This window comes from Phalacrocorax aristotelis, chromosome 3 (assembly GCF_949628215.1).
Source record: "Phalacrocorax aristotelis chromosome 3, bGulAri2.1, whole genome shotgun sequence".
Classification (NCBI taxonomy): domain Eukaryota; kingdom Metazoa; phylum Chordata; class Aves; order Suliformes; family Phalacrocoracidae; genus Phalacrocorax; species Phalacrocorax aristotelis.
Window position 1 is genome coordinate 62,439,702 of NC_134278.1, and position 20,270 is coordinate 62,459,971.

A 20,270-nucleotide genomic window follows, 5' to 3' on the forward strand; every position below is an offset into this window, starting at 1 on the left:
CTCAGCTCCTTCCCACCTGCCTCACCATCAGCACCGGCAGGGTCAGGACTTCATAATAGGTCAAGGTGTACATTCCAGTTTCACTAAAGTCTAACACATGATACAAAAGGAAAGGGAGCTATTGCCTAGGAGGATGTTCCTAGGGAAGCCTGCCCTTTGGTATCCCAATGCTTCACAGTTCAGCTGGCTACCAGAGCCATTCTTCTTTCTAGTGCCCCAAAAAGGGCTCTGGCAGAGAAAGAAGTATTTCTCATGTAAACTCCAGTAGCTACTCACAAGAGAAAGTGAGGGGAAATTGCTAGGATTAGACCATTTTTTTTCTTATTCATGGAAAGATGGGTACCACAGAAAACCCCTTCTAGGACCCAGTTCTGGGCTCAAGGACAAGTTGAAAGACTTTTGCCACAACCAAGAGTCAGTTTCCCAGGCATGCCATTGTCTTAGTTCCCCTTGAGTTTCTTCACCAAGCATCTGGAGAAGGTGAGGAGATTTTGGCTTTTCCCCCCATTATTAGAAGACAGTAGCCCTAGACTTTTGATAGATTTACTATTGCAGAGGCAATTAGTAAAAACATTCCAGCTGGCGTTTATTAGTAAAACAGATCTCACACACATCTTCATACATAACACATACACACAGAGATGTATGTATGTATATACACACACACGATGCCAAGTCTCCTCCAGGACTGAAGATCAGTTAGTTTTTTTCTAAGTCTTCTCTTCATTACCTTTGCCTCAGATTTTCAGGCACTTTCAAGATAATACAAGTACTGGTAGACACAAAGTCTTTTAGACTCTTGTTGTCTAAGAAAAATCACAAAACTTAGGAAAAAAGTTGTTTATTGAAAACAATATTGTGCTTAATGCTTTGTCATTTCAAATTCTGTTTCAACATTATGTTATCAGTTAAAGTATTACAAGATAATGAACTTTCTTTAAAAAAAAATACAGAAAATCATGGTAGCAAAATAGTAGCTTTACCCAAGAATAATGCACAGCAGGTTCAAGTATAGAAAGCAGACATCTGAAAACACACCTCTTCACATATAGTGGTGCACTGTATATGGAACACAAACGGGCTGACATCTGAGGGTTACTCATCACTTCAGCCAATAATGAGGTCTTCCAAAACAAAGGCAGTCAGTGTTTCAAAACAGTAATGCAGCTACAACTAAACCACAATTGGTTGTTCACTACAGGATCATGTATCCCAGCTCCAGGATAATGAAACACTGTTAAGACCACTGTTGTGGGTTAAACCACAACAGTAAACAAAGAATTGAAAGTATATCTGGCTATGTTTCACTGCCCATCAGATGAGTTCTTTCTTCATTATTACCCGGAGGATTTTGCAGGCTAGAACTGGAACTGTTTGCACAAGGAAAATAACAGGAGGGAAGAAACAGATTAGTAGTCTCTAGATACTTCTACTCATTACCAACATAATAGCAAAAAAGCCACACATTACGTGGAAAGAGCTACATGGATCACTGGATTTGGTTCCTTGCTATTGCATAGACTCATGTACTATTGCTTTTGCACCTATCGTTTCACAGAATCATAGAATGGTTTGGGTTGGAAGGGACCTTTAAAGGTCATCTAGTCCAACCCACCTGCAGTGAGCAGGGACATCTTCAGCTAGATCAGGTTGCTCAGAGCCCCGTCCAACATCACCTTGAATGTTTCCAGGGATGGGGCATCTACCACCTCTCCAGGCAACCTGCACCAGTGTTTCACCACCTTCATTGTAAAAAAATTTCATTATATCCAGTCTAAATTTATCATACTTTAGTTTAAAACCATTACCCCTTGTCTTATTCACTACAGGCCCTATTAAAAAGTCCATCCCCATCTTTCCTATAGCGCCCCTTTAAGCACTGGAAGGCTGCAATAAGGTCTCCCTGGAGCCTTCTCTTCTCTGGGCTGAACAACCCCAACTCTTTCAGTTTTTCTTCACAGGAGAGGTGTTCCAGCCCTTGGATCATTTTTGTGGCCTCCTCTGCACCTGCTCCAACGGGTCCATGTCTCTCCTGTGCTGAGGGCTCCAGAGCTGGATGCAGCACTCCAGGTGGGGTCTCACCAGAGCAGAGCAGAGGGGCAGAATCACATCCCTCGACCTGCTGGCCACACTGCTTTTGATGCAGCCCAGGATACAGTTGGCCTTCTGGGCTGTGAGCGCACATTGCTGGCTCATGTCCAGCTTTTTAACCACCAGTACCCCCAAGTCCTTCTCTGCAGGGCTGATCTCAATCCCTTGACCCCCCAGCATGTATTGATACCAGGAGTTGCCCTGACCCAGGTGCAGGTCCTTGCACTTGCCCCTGTTGAACCTCATAAGGTTCACATGGGCCCACTTCTCAAGCTTGTCTAGGTCCCTCTGGATGGCATCCCATCCTTTAGGCATGTAAACTGCACCACTCAGCTTGGTGTCACCTGCAACTTTGCTGAGGGTACACTCAATCCTGTTGTCTATGTCGTTGGTCAAGATATTAAACAGTGCTGGTCCCAATACGGGCCCCTGAGGGACACCACTTGTCACTGATCTTCATCTGAACATTGAGCCATTGACTGCTACTCTCTGGATGTGGCCATCTAGCCAATTCCAGCTCACAGACACCCTCCTGGAGTAACCATCAGTAAGATTTGCTCATTAATGCCACAATCCTGTTGCTTGTATAGAATAGGCATTGCCTGGTTTAGGTGTCTGTTTAGGTCAGTAGGGATTTAGGAAAAGCACACAAAGTATTTAAGCAATGTTTTTACTGCTCATCCTGTCATTCATTATTAGGTTGGTAGTGAAAAAATTGAAGCACAGCTTTCAAAGGTTTGCGTTACATGACTGCAAGTAAAATAAAGAATAAATATCTCAGCATACCTTCTCCTTGTTGCCTCAGTGATATAGAATATTCCAATTGCAATACCCTTTGAGGAAACAGTCAGTTACTATTATATTATATAATAATATATATAATAACAACAACAACCACCTTATGCAACAGCTTATAATTGCAATAGATATAAAAAGCAAAAAATGTGTAATTACTTACACTTAACAGTGCCCATCCTCCTTGGATGGCGGAGGCCCATTCAAACCCCAGCTTTTCATATAGAAATCCTCCCAGAGTGGGACCTGCAAACGCCCTGCAACAAATCATGACGACATATTGGCATCCCAAAGAAAAAAAGATAAAGTTCTCTGAGAATATGATATGTCATGTTTTGTGGCCTCCCTCCACTGATTCTCTCCTTTGTCAAAGACACTGTCTACCACAGACTTCAATTTCCCATAACCCACAATAAGTATTAATTCTTTGTTTGACATGGCCCAAATAAACCTGTCTAGTTACCTCCTCAGCTGGAAACAGGACCCACATCAGAAAGCTGAATGCATTCTTTTTTGTATCTCGAATGGCTGAGAGGCCCCATTAAACGCCATGTTCTAACAGGACATCTACACCCCTCAATTCTATCATAGAAGAAATTTAAACTCTCATCCCTCAAAATGCAAATCTTCCAAATTTCAAGACAAAGGACTGATGAATATAGGCAGGTGGGGAGGCATATTGGGACAGACATGGTCACTGCAAGGTTGAGCTGTATGTAACTGCCCTGCACCTTCATGCCTAAGAATGCCATGAAAGGTTATGCAAGTGCTGTCACTTTATGAAAGGTCTTACATGATACAGTCTTTTGCTACAGAAAGGGACAAAACTGTGTAAAACTAGACAGCCTTCCTGGAAGCAAGTCACATACTAAAATCAGGTTTGATAACAGCATAAAAGTGGGGTTTGGTAATTTTATACTAACTGTATCTGTACTGAATCCTACACCAAATAAACAGGACAGCTAGAACTTCAGCTACCTTCGAAAAAATGGTGCAAATCTGTACCACTGAAGCCCACCTGCAGCCACAGAGGACCACAAGGATAGATTAAAAAAATCCTGGAAGTGGCTGTCAATAGGGGGAGACTATCACTTCCCACTGAGTGACAACTCAGCCAGTACCACCTGCCACTCATTTCGGTGACAACCAGTGGGTAATAAACTCAGACACACTCTGCTAAGCTATGCAAAACAGACCTTAAATAACGGCTGTGGCTGAAAGAAGAAAAGATTCTACCCTAAGCTATCCCAGACAAAAGGAGGAAATGTGGAAAGTGAAAAAGGGAGAACATAATTCGTCAGGAGCAGATCCTTTCTAGCTTACTCCATATGGGTAGACTTAGCTCTGTAAAAAATTAGGGTCCACCTCTCTCTGTATTGAGCATTACATATTTCTGTGACAACAAAAATGATGACATGGAAGTGCAAGGTAACATCCACTTAATCACTGCAGCCTTTTGATACGCAGGGCAATACACTTCAAGGAAGACAAGTTCAGACACCATTCCCTCTGTTGGGTAACAAGCTTTGTTTTAGACTGTCCACCAGGCACCTGTTTAGCAAGAACCTTTTGAATCAAGGTCAACACAACGACTGCAGTGCAAGGCTTCTGGTTGTAATGCTACAGGCTTTCGTATGGCAACAGTGTAGACCAACTGAACGCTCATAGCTTACAAAAAGGTGACCGTATACCTACCCAAGGGACCACATGGCATTGAAAAGCCCAGACACCAATCCCAGCAGACTCAGACCTTCCTCAAATCCATTCTCACTGCAGAAAGACAGACCAGTTAGAGCAATATGTTATTGTGTCTCAGTCTATAGCCTTCCCCATAAAGTTTTTTTTTTCCTCTTTTAATTTACACACAACATGAATAGTTAACAAGCAAAAGCGTACAGTGGAATCATGTCTGTTTACCCAGTACTTTCTTCTTTGCTGCCCCTCTGGAGGATTGCAGTGCTACTTCTTATCTCTGACATCTTCCAAGTGAGATTCCTAACTCCACACCATCACTCATTCCCCGTGTTTCATAGGGCAAGTGTAAAACACTGACAGGTGGTTTTTAAGAAGGAAAGACCTTGTTCCAAGAGGAACATATTAATAAAAGTAAATCAAGATCCTTCTAGTCACTGCTGCCAAGACACATCACAGACCTTGTACTGTGCACAAGTATGATTCCTGCAGGTGTAACTGTTAATGACAATGCAGGCTGAAAATCCAGTGAAAACTGCTTGCTATTCATCATCCTCAGAAGCTGAAATAAATCCTGTCTATATGGAACTACACACAGGTTGCCCCATACTATGAGACCCCAAGTCTGATGGCCTTCAGTGTGTTCATATTACTGATATACATATTTAAAAAATAATATTTGGAGTGTAATGACTGGGATGCTCAGTCAGAACAAACTAAGACGAGCAGTGGAAACATTTAAGGATTACTTGCTGCCTTTGTCTCAAAAAGTGGGGAAAAAGCCACAGCAAAACCCCCCTTCACATTCACTCCTGAACATTAGTTGTAGTTTCTTACTATCACTAACATGAAAGATGTATTGGACTGAGTTACTTACTATGCACAGTGCAGTATCTCTGGGAACACTGGGATAGCACTCATGCCAAGGGAAAAGCCAATCAAAACCAGCACTAGCAGAAACATCCATAGCTGACTGAAAGAGAGGCATTTCAAAGAAGTGAGCTGCTGAAGACTCTTCAAATAAGGACACCATTTGCTTTTTTATCAGCTCTCCATGACTCACCAGAAAACTGGGTTTCTTGAAGCCAAGAAGAACTCGACTTCAAATGAACACTGAGACTTGAAAATACAGCTCTATACTTAGAAAAAGAGTTTGTAAGAGAATTTAAAAATCATGTGCTCAAGTTAAATACTTCCTTGTCAAATGCAGTTCATTTTAAGAGGAGCACATAGAAAAGAGGTGGACAGATGAGCTTAACTTAGCAATACATATATCCAAGCTCCAGACTTGTTTTGTTGCACAAGTGAAGGATTTTTCAGGTACAATTTATAGCCTGATATATTATACCCCAATAGACTTAACTAAGGAAAAGAATATTGAAGATTTTACTGATTTCCTTTCCTCACCAGCTCAGTTTCAAATCTATTTAATCTTTTTTTAAAAAAAGTAGGAGTCTGGGAAGAAGGAGTTGACTAATTCTGTGCGTTACAGAATCACAGAATATCTATGATTGGGAGGGATCCATAAGGATCATGATAAGGATCAACTCCCTGCTCCTTGCAGGACTACCTAAAACTAAACCATAAGACTAAGAACATCAACCAGACACTCCTTGAACTCTGACAGGCTTGGTGCTGTGATCGCTTCCCTGGGGAGCCTGTTTCAGAGTCTCGAGTTAAAAAAATACCCTACTTCTTGGTCAGAGGTGCTAACTATAGACCTATAGACTTCTGGACGCACATGACTATGGTCATGATACCTATCACAAAAACATCACATAAGGGGACAGGTTCAAGAAGAGGCAGTTTTGTACCTTTCAATGTGCAGTACAGGAGCAGGTCCTAACATAAAAAAGCAGAGTGCTGTCATTAAGCCTCCAGATACCAGCAGCCACTTCCTGAGGTACTGTGAAAGAAAAGGAAGAGGTGTGTTATTAAAGATGTGAATTTGTAACGTGACTATTTTGTCTTTCCTAATAATCCTCTTCTAAATCTTCACCTCCTAAGAAGCACGGCTCCTGCTGAGACCATCATTACACACAAACTGGGAATTCACAATTTCTCTGCCAGTTCTGAACACCGTAGAGAACTACTGAATTCATGTTTCCTTGCCACCAATGCAGGCACTGGCAGCAGCTGCTTATACAGAGTAACAGCACTTCTCTGTTAGTGAAGTATTTTAGGTCTTACTTTTCCTTATTATAAGAAACATCCTATAGCATTGCATGTAATTTTCATGTACAAAGTCCATTATTACTTTGTGTTGGGGAAAAAACAGTGCCAGAAAACTGGCACAGTCCTTTGTGCACAGTATTCAAAGTCTAGGTTTCCTTGGTCAATTAGCAGTGGCTGTCAACCAGGCAGTTTTAGGTCTATCACTGCCAAAGTCTCTTTCTATGGTACAGTTAAGAGCTAGAGAACTGTAGTCAGTCAGTGTGCTGATCTAATTTGGATATTACAATCTTTAAGAGATAAAGTCAATACAGTTAACTAGAACATCTTTACTACTCTTCTCAAAAGCTGATAAATTACATGTAGACAAAAGCATGGAATAACTGGGACATGTTTTCGCACTCTCCATTCCATATGGGCTGGAAATAGTTTGTGCTTAGTCCACTGGAAAAGGTCAACATATTTCAACTACAGCATACTTGTCCAACATCCTTCACTATTCTGGTCATTCTTGTATTACCTGGACCTTGCAAGAGAAGCTTTCAAGTTGGCAGTGTTCAGTGCACGTGCAAGGTCCTGAAAGACAGATCCCTTTAGAGGACCAGGCCTACGTCCATTGCTTCAATATGGGAAGTCCTCCAGTTTAACTACATGCAGAGAGTGTTTTACTAACCCTGCACAAACAGCAGGTAGTACTCACTGGCAGTTTGTCACTTAGGAGTCCGAGGAGGGGAGAAGACAGGGAGTATGAGAGTGCCAAACCGAGGAATACCAAGCCAACATAACCAGCTGGGAGTTTGAACTATGGGAAGACAAAAAAAAAAAGAAAACAAACCATATGTGCTACATTCATTAAAGGACAATCCAAGAATTATATTTTAGGTTGACATGCATGATTTTAAGTATTTTACTGATACCATAGAGAGGTTTTTCAAGTATTTGAAGTCATCAGTAGAGTTCCAGTTTCCTTCCACTTCCAAGCATGGAATGAAAATACCTGACACAACTGTACTCGGATAAAGCCTGAATAATCTCAGGAGGAAACACTATGCTATGTCCCTACACCAGCACACTGGATTCTAACATCAATATCTGCCACATTTGAAACAAACGCTTCAGACACTTACATTTAGATGGATTTAGTCTTTACCTCTCCAATCTTCAGTTTTACTTCCACTTAGAAAAGCATAAATACTACAGTCATCCACTGCTGATCAGTGCATCTTAAAAAATAAGTAGTGCTATAAAACATACCTCTGGCTTTTCAACCAGAGGAGGATTTTTATGAGAATGAGCAAGAGAGTTTTTGCAAACACCCTGAGGTCTATGTCTTCCTAATGCAGTCACATTTCTTTACTGAAATAAAAAAAATGTAGTGAACCAGAAGCATACTCAGAAAGCTCTCAAATAAGCGCTTTCACTACCAGTTAGACGGTATTCCAAGATGTTTCATGTGGCATGGAAGACATAAATATTCAGTATTTCCTTGCCATATGCAAGCACATAATAATTCTAATTCAGTGGTTAAAACACCTGCCAAGAAGGCTACAGCGCTTTCACAGCAAGTATCTGATAGCACAGAGCAGAGCGAAAGCAGAAGAGTCACACCAGTGTGCAATATTCTACAGTGGAATAATTACAGATCCCTCCTGGGTGGTGGAAGACATACATTCACATCTCCACTGATGGAAGAGGTTAGCACCAAGTCTCCTCCACCCTGGATGAGTGCTCTAAGTACTGGACGAGACAGACGAAAAGTAGGTGCACAATAACCTGTGAAATGCTATTCCCTGGAAAAACAATTAATAAACAAACCACTCAAAAAGCATTGCTTAACTTCACACAGGAACAAACTGTTTACTTCTAATTAATTACCTTAGACACCATGGGGAAAATAAATAAATAAAATTAAGTAAGAAGCAAATACATAAATATTAAAATAAATTAAAAGTAAATTAATAAAGCAGCATCTGTGTTTTTAATGAGTGACTGAAGAAGTCAGCTGGCAGGCTACATACATACAATCAGTTTAATTTGGCATTGCTGTAAGAGAAGGCAGGCCTGTGACATCATGTCCCCAAAAAACAAATGTCCACATCAAGAGACGTAACACTGTCAGTGACTGTTGCAGTTTTACAGAATTTGCATTCAGAAAGGAGGAGAAAGTACCTTGTTTACAAAACCAGCTGCTATGCCCTGTTCAGAGAAGGTACTCTGCAGCTGAAAACCAATTAAGTGAAAAAAACCCACATTTTTGAAGGCCTTACATTTCCTCATTCTCAAAGTTACCAAGGTCCAGCAGCAAAAGATGGTGTCAATAGAAACTGTGATTTGTCAGTACTGTGGAAATCAGGTTATTTGGAAATCATATTATTAAGAGTTAATTAAAGCAGTGTCGGTGGATGAGGCTTAATTTTGTTTAGGATATTTAAACCACATTTCAAACCAGTTATTTACTACGTAGCAAGTCAAGGCTTCCCTACATATTAACAGGACTTACCTTCTTTAGGATAAATAGAGACATTGTAGGATCCAAAAACCCCAAGCATGCACTTAAAGAAAATATAGTAAGACAGAGTAGTAAGACTTTTGGCAGAAGAACGAGCTTCCAAAAGGAGTCCTTGCTAGGGATCGAATCTGTTTCAAGAGAAAAGGGGGAAAATCACATTATTTTCAGCAGTGTAAGTTCAAGATTGTTATTCTTGCTTTAGAAAAGAAATCAGTATTTCCCTTTTTGCAGTCCTATTACTCTTGCTATCTAACAACTGAAAGTCAATACTAGACTATTATGTATTATACTGTTTTATATTTAAATAAACCAAATTTGATGGGTGAAAATAAGAAAAGTACACAATTTAGCTTCCAACTCTGCAAGTCCCCAACTTGAAAAAAACAAAAGCATGTACTATTCCCAATTATGTGAAAATATGGTTACTTCTCTGCTAGCCCTATACAATGAAAATCTCATGGATACATCTCAACTTAAAACAACCTGCACACATGCATGAATCATTAATTTCCAATCAGAGAAACAAGCTTCAAAAGTCAAATAAAGTGATAGCTATTTATCAGTTGAGATCTGTCCAAATTTTTAAGCAACTAGTCATTTGGGTCTCCTACATTTTCCATTTGTACTCCAGACAGGAAGACTCTTTGAGGTGTCATGGTTAGATGTCACTTCTACGTCAGGCTCCCTTCCTGATGCTGTTGGTGCTTTAATAGTTGAACGTCTCAAAGTATACAAAGAGCTAAAAGCTCATCCACTAGCATCCACCAGCTCAGAGCTAACATCTATTTAACAGAGTTTCAAATTGGCTAGTAATATCATGACTCCAAACAATCTCAGAGCTCAGGGAGGTGGGGGGCGGAGCCAACCACTTAAGTTTCTTCTAAAAGCCAATATATATGAAGTTATTCTCCAAGGTTTTCATATTTAAGAGTAAATTTTAAAAATATTTTTCAAGTTACTAGTTTTTATTCTAGAAAAGACTAACAGAACTGTAACCCTACAATTACGATCTTGTGTGAAGACTTATCTTTAAGTTAACTTTCTGTCCAAGCAGGACCATCTAAATTTTAATCAAATTTATATGACCCCCAACACTTCAGTTAAACACCTCCTTTATTAACTTGAACATTCTTCCATGTTAATCAAATCCTGGATCATTCAGCACAAATAAACCCTTTTTGTTCTCCCTATAATTCTGGGGTTTTCCCCTCTGGTAACTGCTCAAACATGTCATGTTCTCTTGCTTTAGGCAAAACCTATCTGCAGCTATCCCTAGCTGCAATGACAAGCTGACGTAAAGAAGACACAACTGATCCTTTACAAGCCCTGAAGCTAAAGAGACAAAAGAAAACAGAAGTTTGCCTCAGTTCACTTCCACACAGAGTTCTCAGTGTCTGCAGAGATCGGCACAAGATGTTGGATTCATTCCAGACCATCTGCACACATTAATTTTAGTTTGCATTAAAACATGGGCCTGATCAAGATCACAAGTTAATTCAGCTGGAACTTTGTTCTCTGAGTTGTATCAGGCTCCAGAAACTGATATTTTTCTAAAACACAGTTATATACCTGAGAAATTAAGGTCAGTAAAGGAGACAGGAAGAAGGATGCTTACCACATTTTGGTAGTATGCACATATTCACAGGCACCAAGACCAACACTACGCATCCCAGTGTAATGAAAGGGACCTCATAACCAAATGATTGATACAAAAAGCCACCTAAAGGTGGGCCCAGCACCAGTCCAAGTCCTGTAAAAATTTCAAGGCTGCCCTAAAGGATGAAAAAGAAAGCAAGCAAAAAAAAAATAAGTCAGAACGCTGAGAAACTCTAGTGTAACAATAAAAGCAATCCATTTTTCTGAGGAGCAGCACAACATAGGCTAGCGAAAAAGGTACTGCATCACCAAGGAGGATAACAGCTAGTAGCAACCTTCACAAACTGGGATAGCAAAAGGAAATTTACAGTCATCTGTGTGACAGCCATCACCTCTTTTGCTTCACTACGTGGAACCACCTGTACTGCAGCATTAGCCACTCTGCTGTCACCTCACACATCTCAGTCCTGACACAAGACAAATGCTCTACTGATGGAAAGCACTTGTAGGACAACTCAGGCTGAAGTGACCATCTCTCCCACCTGCAGTTACACTCCAGCCTGAAGGGGAGGACCCAAACAAGCCTACTGGGATGGCTCATTATCTCCTGGGAGGAGGTACACATGCAAGTTACAGCTTTCTCTCCGTAACTAGCCGTTTGCATTCACTGACTAGGGGTAGGAAATAACAGTGAAATTGCAATGGGGATAACTCAGATTATTTTGGCTACAATTTCATACAAGATGCCAGATTATAAGATACTGATTTTCAAAAGGACAATAATACAGTTACACTTAAATCTTGTGTTATAACATCATAGCCAACACTGCCACCATGTGCCCGAATACTTGACTAATCAATGCTTAGACCACCCCCTTTTAACAAGTAACAGCTGGTAGTAATAATTGCTTACAGTTAAACTTTTGCTGACTTCTGGGACCCAGAGAGACAGTGTAGAGATTCATCCTTATCTTTGATTTTACTGATACAAGTCAGAGTGCTCAAATGGCCTGAGAGCAGGCACAGACAGCAATAGCTAGGTTCTTTACCCTAGGTCAGCCGAGGGTAAAGCCTTTTCCCAGCCTTTTCCCTTCCTAGGGGAGGAAATAACTAACAACAGCATATGACTAGCAAGCCCTCAAAATTAGTTCTAGACCGATTTGACACATTTTGGTAAACTTCAGCGCATGGAATGCCCGTGAGTTAACGTAACTGCATTCAAATAATGCTTTTATTTACGTTGCTCACCAACCATAAAAAATATTTATGATTGGTGAGAATTCAGTTCAAATCAAGCTGCACATCATTTAGTCCCTCTAAGTGAATGACTTATTGGTGGAGTGGGAGCTGAGGCTTTACAGATCAGGGGAGGATAAGGTAAATCTGATACTTTAAGAACAGTGATATTGCTTGTGTTCTGATGTTCAAACCTCCTCCAACAGAGGGATCATGTTGACAGATGCTGAACTTCCCACTTCAACAAGGCTGACGTGCCTACATTTAATAACTTCGCCACATGTTCTCTAGGGTATCCGATGGCTAAAAGGTGGGCTGAAAACTGTTGCCAAAACAGTAAGGAGAGGAAAAGTGCTTTTCAGTATCTAGCACTATCAAGAGAGGCAATGGAAAGCAAGCTAAAAAAAAAAAATCCATCATCCATTCCTTCAGGCTTTATGACTTTACTATTGGATGCACCTATGCACCTTGCTTCAACTAACCAGCTCTGCCTCTCCCACCACCATGAGCAGAGCTCACAGTAACAAAAACTCTCCATCATGTCCTTTCAAGGACAGCAAGTCTACATATATGACTTTGAAAAGCTTTTATTCTCATGCAGAACAAGATATTAGAGTATGTAATATGGCAAGACAGACCAATATTTAAAAGTATTCTGTCTTCTGCCAGCACCCTTTTAAGATTTTAAACAAAGGTAGCCACCAAGCCACAGCTGTGTAGCGCTACTGATTGTGGTCTGTTTTCAGCTATGCATAACAATTATTATGCTGTCACCACAGAATTCCATTTATTTTTAAGTCTTATAATAAGACAAGTAACTAAGTCCCTTTAAATCAAGGTTACTTTACTTACCTATTTAAATTACATTTTAAAATTTGCCATCAGGAAACCTTAACCTTACTGACTGAATACATCCAAAACATGATTACAATGTATAACCTGCTTTCCAAAGAAATTGCCAGCTCCTCACTGTTGATGCAATTTAGTAGTTTTTTCTTAGTTAGGAAGTCATATTTTTATAGACATATATCTACAGACATAACTACACAGCTTAACAACAATATTAATAAAAGCATCAACTTTTCCTATTTTATTAGATGTTCTGAAGGACGTTCTTAACATTTGTTCACTCATTAAAATTTAACCCATTTATTTCTGCCAGTCTGTATTTGGACTGAAACCAGAATTTATCGAAAAAGGGAAAGAAAAAGCAGCATTTTATCAAATACAAAACTTGTTTTTTCCTAACACCATAAAAACCAACTAAATAATGGTAATCTCTCTGGTTGAAATTAATCCACTGATGACCAGAAATAGTGCCCTCCAGATTTCAAGTTCTAGCTCTCCTCTTCTCGTACATCACTTTCATCAATAGGTTAGAAAAATGAAATTAGAATTGTTTCCAGTTTTGCACCTTTCAGACATTTAAATATCAACACTATTTGAATGAATTAATCAAATTTCTTGAATCAATCCACATGGATTCTTACTACCCATGTAGAAGTAGTCACTAAAAGCTGTATTATAGTATTTTAATAGTCTGATTTCAATTGAAGAAATAACTACTGCCATCAATGCTCAGCTGCCTTCAAAGCGTAAGCAACTAATACATACTGCTTAATTTCTATCTATTTGGACTTATGCTAAGGTCTAAACTTTTTCTAGGATTGCGATTCTAGATTACAAACAAATATTATGTGACAATTTCATATATGCTGGCATGAGACAGCATTTTTTTTTCCTCCTGGTTTTAGGCCGCCTACTGGGGCAATTTATCATACTGCAGGTACTCAGCTGTAGCACTGGTTTTTTTGGTTTTATTTTTGTGGAGCTTTTTGTGGGGTGTTCTGTTTTTGGAGTGGGGTGGGGTTTTTTTTCCTCTTTTGCACTTACCAGGACAGTAGCTATATTATTGGGAAATGCCTTTGCAAGGATTGAAAATGATGCTGTCATTGCTGCTGCAAAACCTACTGCATCCATTGCTCTTACTAAAAAGCACAAACCGATGAACACTGGTCCACTTGGTACCTTGTCCAGCATTCTGGGGGGGGAAAGAAAAAGAGAACCACCAAAAAAAACCCACCAAAAAAACCCACACACACCAAAAACACCCCCAACCCCGCAGGAGAAAAAAAAAAAAAAAAAAAAAGAGAACAAACCAGTAAATGGAGATCTCTCAGGGTGCAGTAAGTCACCTACTAAAGGCCCTGGAGTATCATTTCTTACTCATTGACGGACACAGTTACAAGACACTCAATGCTTTCTATTGCCACACCTTTTAAAATCACATTGGTGAAGTCACTCAAACTCTACCGAACTATTTCTGGCAGCTTTCTCCTTTTTCCCTTTCTTTGGTGGTGAAAAGAGCACAAAAAACCTGAACTGTGAAAAAGTCCAATGCCATTTTCTGTTGTATTTCACTGCTGTTCCAAGCAACTGCATATGGAGTCTGATGCAATGAGTTACAACTACCTATTAAGAGCTTCCCTCATTGTTAATAAAACTTTTATTTTGCTAAAATGAGTGGCTTAGCCTCTCTGCCTGCCAGGCAAAGCTTCTCATTTGCACTCTCTATTTTTAAGAGAAGAGTAATTAAAACATTATGCATAAATACTTCCATTATTGCTGCACTTTGACAGACTTCTTGCTGTTCATCAACTATGATAGTTACTTAAATATGTAGAACCTTCCTCCTCTGCCTTCAAAGTACTAAACAGGCTTTGAAACCTACTGAAAGGGAGAAGTGTTCATTCTGCTTTACAAGGGACAGATAAAAAGCAAAGATGCAAAAAGTTAGGTGACCTAACCAACACCTGAAAGAGGCCCAAGAGTTTCCAGTTTTGTTTTGTGTCCATCTTTTCATATGGAGGAAAATGATAATAAGACAAATGCAACAAAACCAAGCAACCAAAGTTACTCACCCAAACAAAATGGTCACACATCCTGAAACAAACATCCCTGCCACGAACATGAATTTTGCTCCAATATGTGTAAGCTGTAAATTAAATACCATTTTTACATGTTATTGTCTCAAGACTAGATCAAAAAAATCTTTCTAAGTAACTTACTGTTAAGAAACTGAAACATTACGGGCACTTTACAGTGTATGTAACTAAGAGATCTGGAGACGCTGCTCCTGCTGGTGTGCCCTCATGCAATAGAGAACCTAAAAATATTCTGAACGGTTAAGTGACTTAACCCAGTTTTCAGAATGGTTAAGACAATGGTGCAGTTAACTATTTCACAGCTCCGCGCTGCAGCTTCTGCAGAGCAGCAGTTTACAGCAGTACTCCTCATTTTAAACAAACAGAAAGTAATACCCCTCCAGCACTGTCAGTGATGCAAACTCAGCAATACCTGTCACATATACAGCCCAGGAGAGTCAACAGAAGCTAATTTTAAAGCAAATTTACCACAGGCTTTAATAACCCAAAGCTTTGGCATCGGAAGCATGGTAGCTTCAGGCTTTCCCATTCATTACCAGGGAAAAGACCCCACCTTAATTTATTTCAGACTCCATCACCAAGGTGAAGGACAAGAGCCATACCGTAAAACTAACTCAATCAGGTAACAAAGTACATCTGAGCTTCTTATTCCACACTGAAACTTCTCCTAAGGACAGCAGGCATTTCAGACTCTCTTCTTGTTCAGGCCCGGACAAGGTCCCTGTGTTTCAGCCATTATTACTAAAGCCCATATTTTTACGAGTTTCACTGAAACCTTCAGGATTTCTGATTGCTGGACCATCCACTTCTATTGGAGCTCACTTCACCTGTTTGCAGTGAGGATGTCATGCTTACTCTCTCTCTCCCCTGCAAAGTAGTTGGTGAGGCTTGTGCCATAGTTGAACGCCGTCACAGGCACCACGATTGGACTTACAATGGCACTTGTATGAAACCTTGATAAGCCACCTCACCACCAGAGAAAATCACGCACCATGGGGTCAGCAAAGAGACTGCCCAGCCAAAGAAAGAGAAGACTGTGAAACTGCTGCAGGCCCTACTTAGAGTATGACCCTGAGCAGCCCTAGCCAAAAACACATCAACAGTGGTGCTCCAGCATATAAACAAATGAACTGCTTTATAATTTATTCATAATTTCTCCAGCATGAAAAAAATCCTGAATCTGTGGGAAAACTGAAGTTGCAAGAACTGGAGACATTTATCTCATATTGCTGTACGATGAAGCAGAAGGGGAAACAGAGTTAAGCGCAGAGACTCATAACAGGAGGAAATGTTAAGAAAAAGACGACATACCAGAAAAGAGGAAGGGGTGCAGCTCACTAAGGAAAGAAAAAAAAAAAAACAACCCAAACAAACCCAAACCACCAAACCCTCAAACCTTAAGAACATTGCCAAAGGTGAACAGAATATATAAGTAAGTGCAATAAATAAAATAGGGGGTAGGGGGAAAGGAGGTAATAGAAAGTAGAATAGATCAGCAGATTACTCTGAAGCAAACAGAACAGTTAACCAAAGAAACAAAACAGCTACATGCCTGCCGTCCTACGCTACCCTCAATATCTGCAGAAGAGTAATTTTTAAATTCTACTGGCAAGACTTAGATCAGATGCAGACTGACTGGCCAGGCCCTGGTTACTGCAGATACAAGACAGCAGGAGTGCTACTGAAGAGACATCGCTTTTCTCAGCCTTAGAGAACTGTCTTCATGTACCAACCTGTGTCATCACAAAAATAAGTTATAGCTTCACTTATACTTACGTAATTTCCCAAGATTAAAGAACTCAAGAAATTGACCAAAGCAAACCATCCAAAAATCAGGCCAACAACGGTGTTACTGGCACCTTTTTTTTCTGCCTGCAAAGAAGATCGCAGCTGTAAAGATGGAGGCAAATTCTTGAGGTGAATAACGTTCATGCCTTGTACATTTAATTTTTTTTTTAAATTCTGTTAGTGCAGTTACAAAACAATTTCCTTTCTCAAAGGCAGTAGGGGCTCATAAGGTAACAACACAGTGATTTAAAGACTTGTCGCACTTCTACTCAAGCTCTGTGTAATCAAGGGAAAAGCAACAGTCATTCCTCAATGAGTAGAAACACTGCTATTTGCTGAACCACTGAACAGGTGACCAGCCTTTATACAGGTAGCTTCAGCTGGAGCGCATTGGAGGTAGCTACAAAGCTTTGATCCCTCGTATGATGAGAGGGCAGTGAACAAAGATATGTTATCTTCACCGTGTCATGCCTCCCAATAACAAGCATCAGGCAAATATTCTACTTATGCAACTGGAAAAATACATTTCCTTGGGTACAAGCAGTACATTCATAACAAAGACAATCTTAATGGGTTTTTTTTGTTAATACTTGGCAACAACTTGGTCATGAGAGAAATTAAATTCTGCTGCAAAGGCACCATGACTTTTCTTTTTTTCATCTTGTATTTAAACATTATATTCACTCAATGTAAACAGACATCATTTTTTCCCACTCTGGTTGCTATATCAGGAGGTTTAACACAGCGAATGATGGCCCAACATGAGTTAACAGAGAGGTAGCTATAAATAAAAAGTCATTGAGTGGCTAAGGCACTGAAATGCAACTCAGGACACGGGCAGAGTTTTAATCCCAGCTCTACTACCAAACTGCTATACAACACTAGGCAAAAAACTATTTAACTTCTCCAAGCATCCATTTCAACTTCTATCTCGTATAATTAGTTTCCCACCTTCTCTGCAGCCACAGGGAAGATGAAATTAGTCCATGGGCAGGATCCAGGTCACCATTATATACACGCCAATCTATTTGAGCCAGCATCAGGCTGTCACTAGGAATTCCCACAGCTGAAATACCTAACTCGGAGCTCAGAGACAGCCATAAAGGTCCCACGGTGTTCGAAATCCATTTAAAAGTTTAGGGTTTTTTTTTTTCATGTTTAAAGAGCAGTGGGCTAAATTAATTGTTTACCTCCGAAGGGAAAAAAGGTCCCAGGATCGAATAGCATATCATTGAACTGAAGTTTATAGAAGCTGTCGCGGCCATCGTAAATAGCTGCTCCCTCGTCAGCCTTCTTGATTCCTCACCGACGGCCTCTGGCATGCTGTCTTCTTCAAATACAAAACAAGGAAAAAAAAAAAGTTTTATAAACTGATAGAGGGGAAACACAGTTTGAAAACTAAAACCTTCACAAGACTTCCACCCTCCCGGCTCCGGGGAGTTACATCACACCGCGCTACTTTTTTGCCTCATGGAGGAGCGCAGACCCCGCCGTGAGGCAGCGCCTTCCCCGCGCGGTGCCGGCCCGCCGCCGCCCCGAAAGCCCACCCCGAAAGCCCGGGGGCTGCTGCTGCCGCGGCGGCCCCGCCGCGCCCCCGGCCCCGCCGCGCCTCCCCCGACCTGGGGGCTGCTCGCCCCCCGCCGCCCGGCTGCCCATCGGGAAGGCAAGGCGCGGAGCGGAGCTGTGCGGTGCCGTGCCGCCCCGCCTGGCACCGGCCGCGGCCTCTCGGCGCGGCGGGGCCAAAGTCAGCCCCGCCGCGCCGGCCGCCACCACTGAGCATGCCCGGCCTGAGGGGCGGCCCGCCGCGACCCACGCCCCGCCGGAGCGCGGCCGAGGGGTGCCCCGGGGACGGCCGCGGGGTGTCGGGCGCAACGTGGGTTGCTAGCCTGGGCGGGGAGAGCACCGAGGGCGGCAGCAGGCGCTGGGCTTCGGACGGTCTGGCAACCGCCCGCCGGCTCCCCGGGTACCTGCGTGTCCGGCTCGGGGGAAGCGCTTCTGTATTGGACCTGGTAAAGCACGAAGTGCAGCCTGTGCTCTCGGTGCAGCGGCTTCCACAGGCGAAGGAAACCGAGGAGGCAGCGGGCAAAGCTGCCGCGAGAGGAAGCGGGCATTTATACCTGCCTGGATACGTCTGTATCTCATCTATATCTCACCTGGACGTTAGAAGGGTGTCTCCGACAAGCAGAACAATACAAATGATAGAAAAGCCTCACAATGGAAGTGTAAATCCCAAGTGTATCAAAACAGGACCTCAAATTGTTTGTGACTGTGATGTTACTGTGACTGCTAGGGGCTGGGGGGGGCTGGGGTCGGGGACCCAAGAGGTACATCCCACTTCGTGCAGCTAAGGGAAGTTTGGATGGTAAAGAAGGGATGGGCTGTTGGGGAACACTCGGCCTTGCTACAGCTGACTAACCTGACTGCTTTCCTGAAAACTTAACGCCTTTGGCCAGGCTTCGCTTTCCAAGATTCCTCGGGGGTGGCTGGCAGTTACTGTAGGGCTGACAGACTGACTGACTGACTGACTGCTGGTTTGCCTTGTAAGCACAAGCATTCATCTGTTTTAAAAAGAGCTGTAACATCTCTGCCTTCCATACCAAAGGGAGATTCAGGATGGCTTCTTAGGACTCAGACTTACTTAGACTGAGTAAGATCAACGATCATCTACACAGCCCGTAGCAAGTTGCAGGAACCATGAACGGTAACAGAAGAGCTGCATGACAAAGTTGTCACAAGAATCAATAGCTATAAACCAGCCAGGAGTAAATTCAGGCCAGAGATGAGGAAGAGGTGATATAATCAATCCATTTGGCACAAGTTCCTGGGGGGGGTGGGGGAATAAGTGAGGAAGATGAGGCATGAGCAGGGGACCTCCTCAAAATTTAATAAAAGACAGACCACCTGTTGCTTGAAGAGAAAAAACAGTAATTACTTCTTAAAAGCAGTATTTTAACAAGGCCATCCGCATTCCATCTAGTCACCAGTTATAACATTAAGATGCATAATAAGGCATTTCAGAGCAAATGTTGCCATGTACCTAACTTTAGAATTGCCCACTCCCTGTGACTGGAAAAAACAGAATTAGCTTCTTATCACAAGATTAGGAAGTTTTAAAACTGTTTAAGAAGCCACAAAGAACAACAGACATGCATTCCCTTGGCAAAGCCTATTTTGGCAATATATCGTGTGTGGCATATATTATGCCTGTGAAGTTAAAAAATCCTGAAGAACTACTTTGATCTTTTCCTGTCTGCCTCCAGAAAAACACAGAAATGTAAATCCTTTTCATAGATACTGCCCCTTGAACAGCCTTACCCCCCCAGAAAAAAGAGGAAAAGCACTTGCAAGTCATCCTGAGTTTGGCAAAAGGTCATATATGTAAAGCGTGACACACAAATAGAGCAAGTAAGAGAAAATTGTAGACAGACGTTAAAATCGTGGTGAGA

The 20,270-nt window shown here is 41.5% G+C and overlaps 1 protein-coding gene across 4 annotated transcripts; it reads right to left on the reverse strand.

The window, feature by feature from the left end:
- Window positions 1–830: 830 nt before the first annotated feature.
- On the reverse strand, window positions 831–18,975 carry SLC18B1 (solute carrier family 18 member B1). Of its 4 annotated transcripts, none has more exons than XM_075087659.1 (14): window positions 18,792–18,975; window positions 18,015–18,154; window positions 16,813–16,908; window positions 15,013–15,086; window positions 13,985–14,132; window positions 10,875–11,031; window positions 9,251–9,387; window positions 7,451–7,552; window positions 6,393–6,484; window positions 5,456–5,551; window positions 4,582–4,656; window positions 3,050–3,143; window positions 2,878–2,924; window positions 831–1,370 (listed from the first exon to the last, which is right to left on the reverse strand). In XM_075087659.1, the coding sequence occupies exons 1-14, from the start codon at window positions 18,964–18,966 to the stop codon at window positions 1,298–1,300; spliced, it is 1,506 nt and encodes a 501-aa protein (XP_074943760.1). In that variant the 5' UTR covers window positions 18,967–18,975; the 3' UTR covers window positions 831–1,297. The 4 variants fall into 4 exon arrangements, with proteins under 4 accessions (XP_074943760.1, XP_074943759.1, XP_074943761.1 ...); XM_075087658.1 differs by having other exon boundaries at window positions 18,728–18,957; XM_075087660.1 differs by lacking the exon at window positions 18,792–18,975 and adding an exon at window positions 18,444–18,602.
- Between the last annotated feature and the right edge of the window lie 1,295 nt (window positions 18,976–20,270).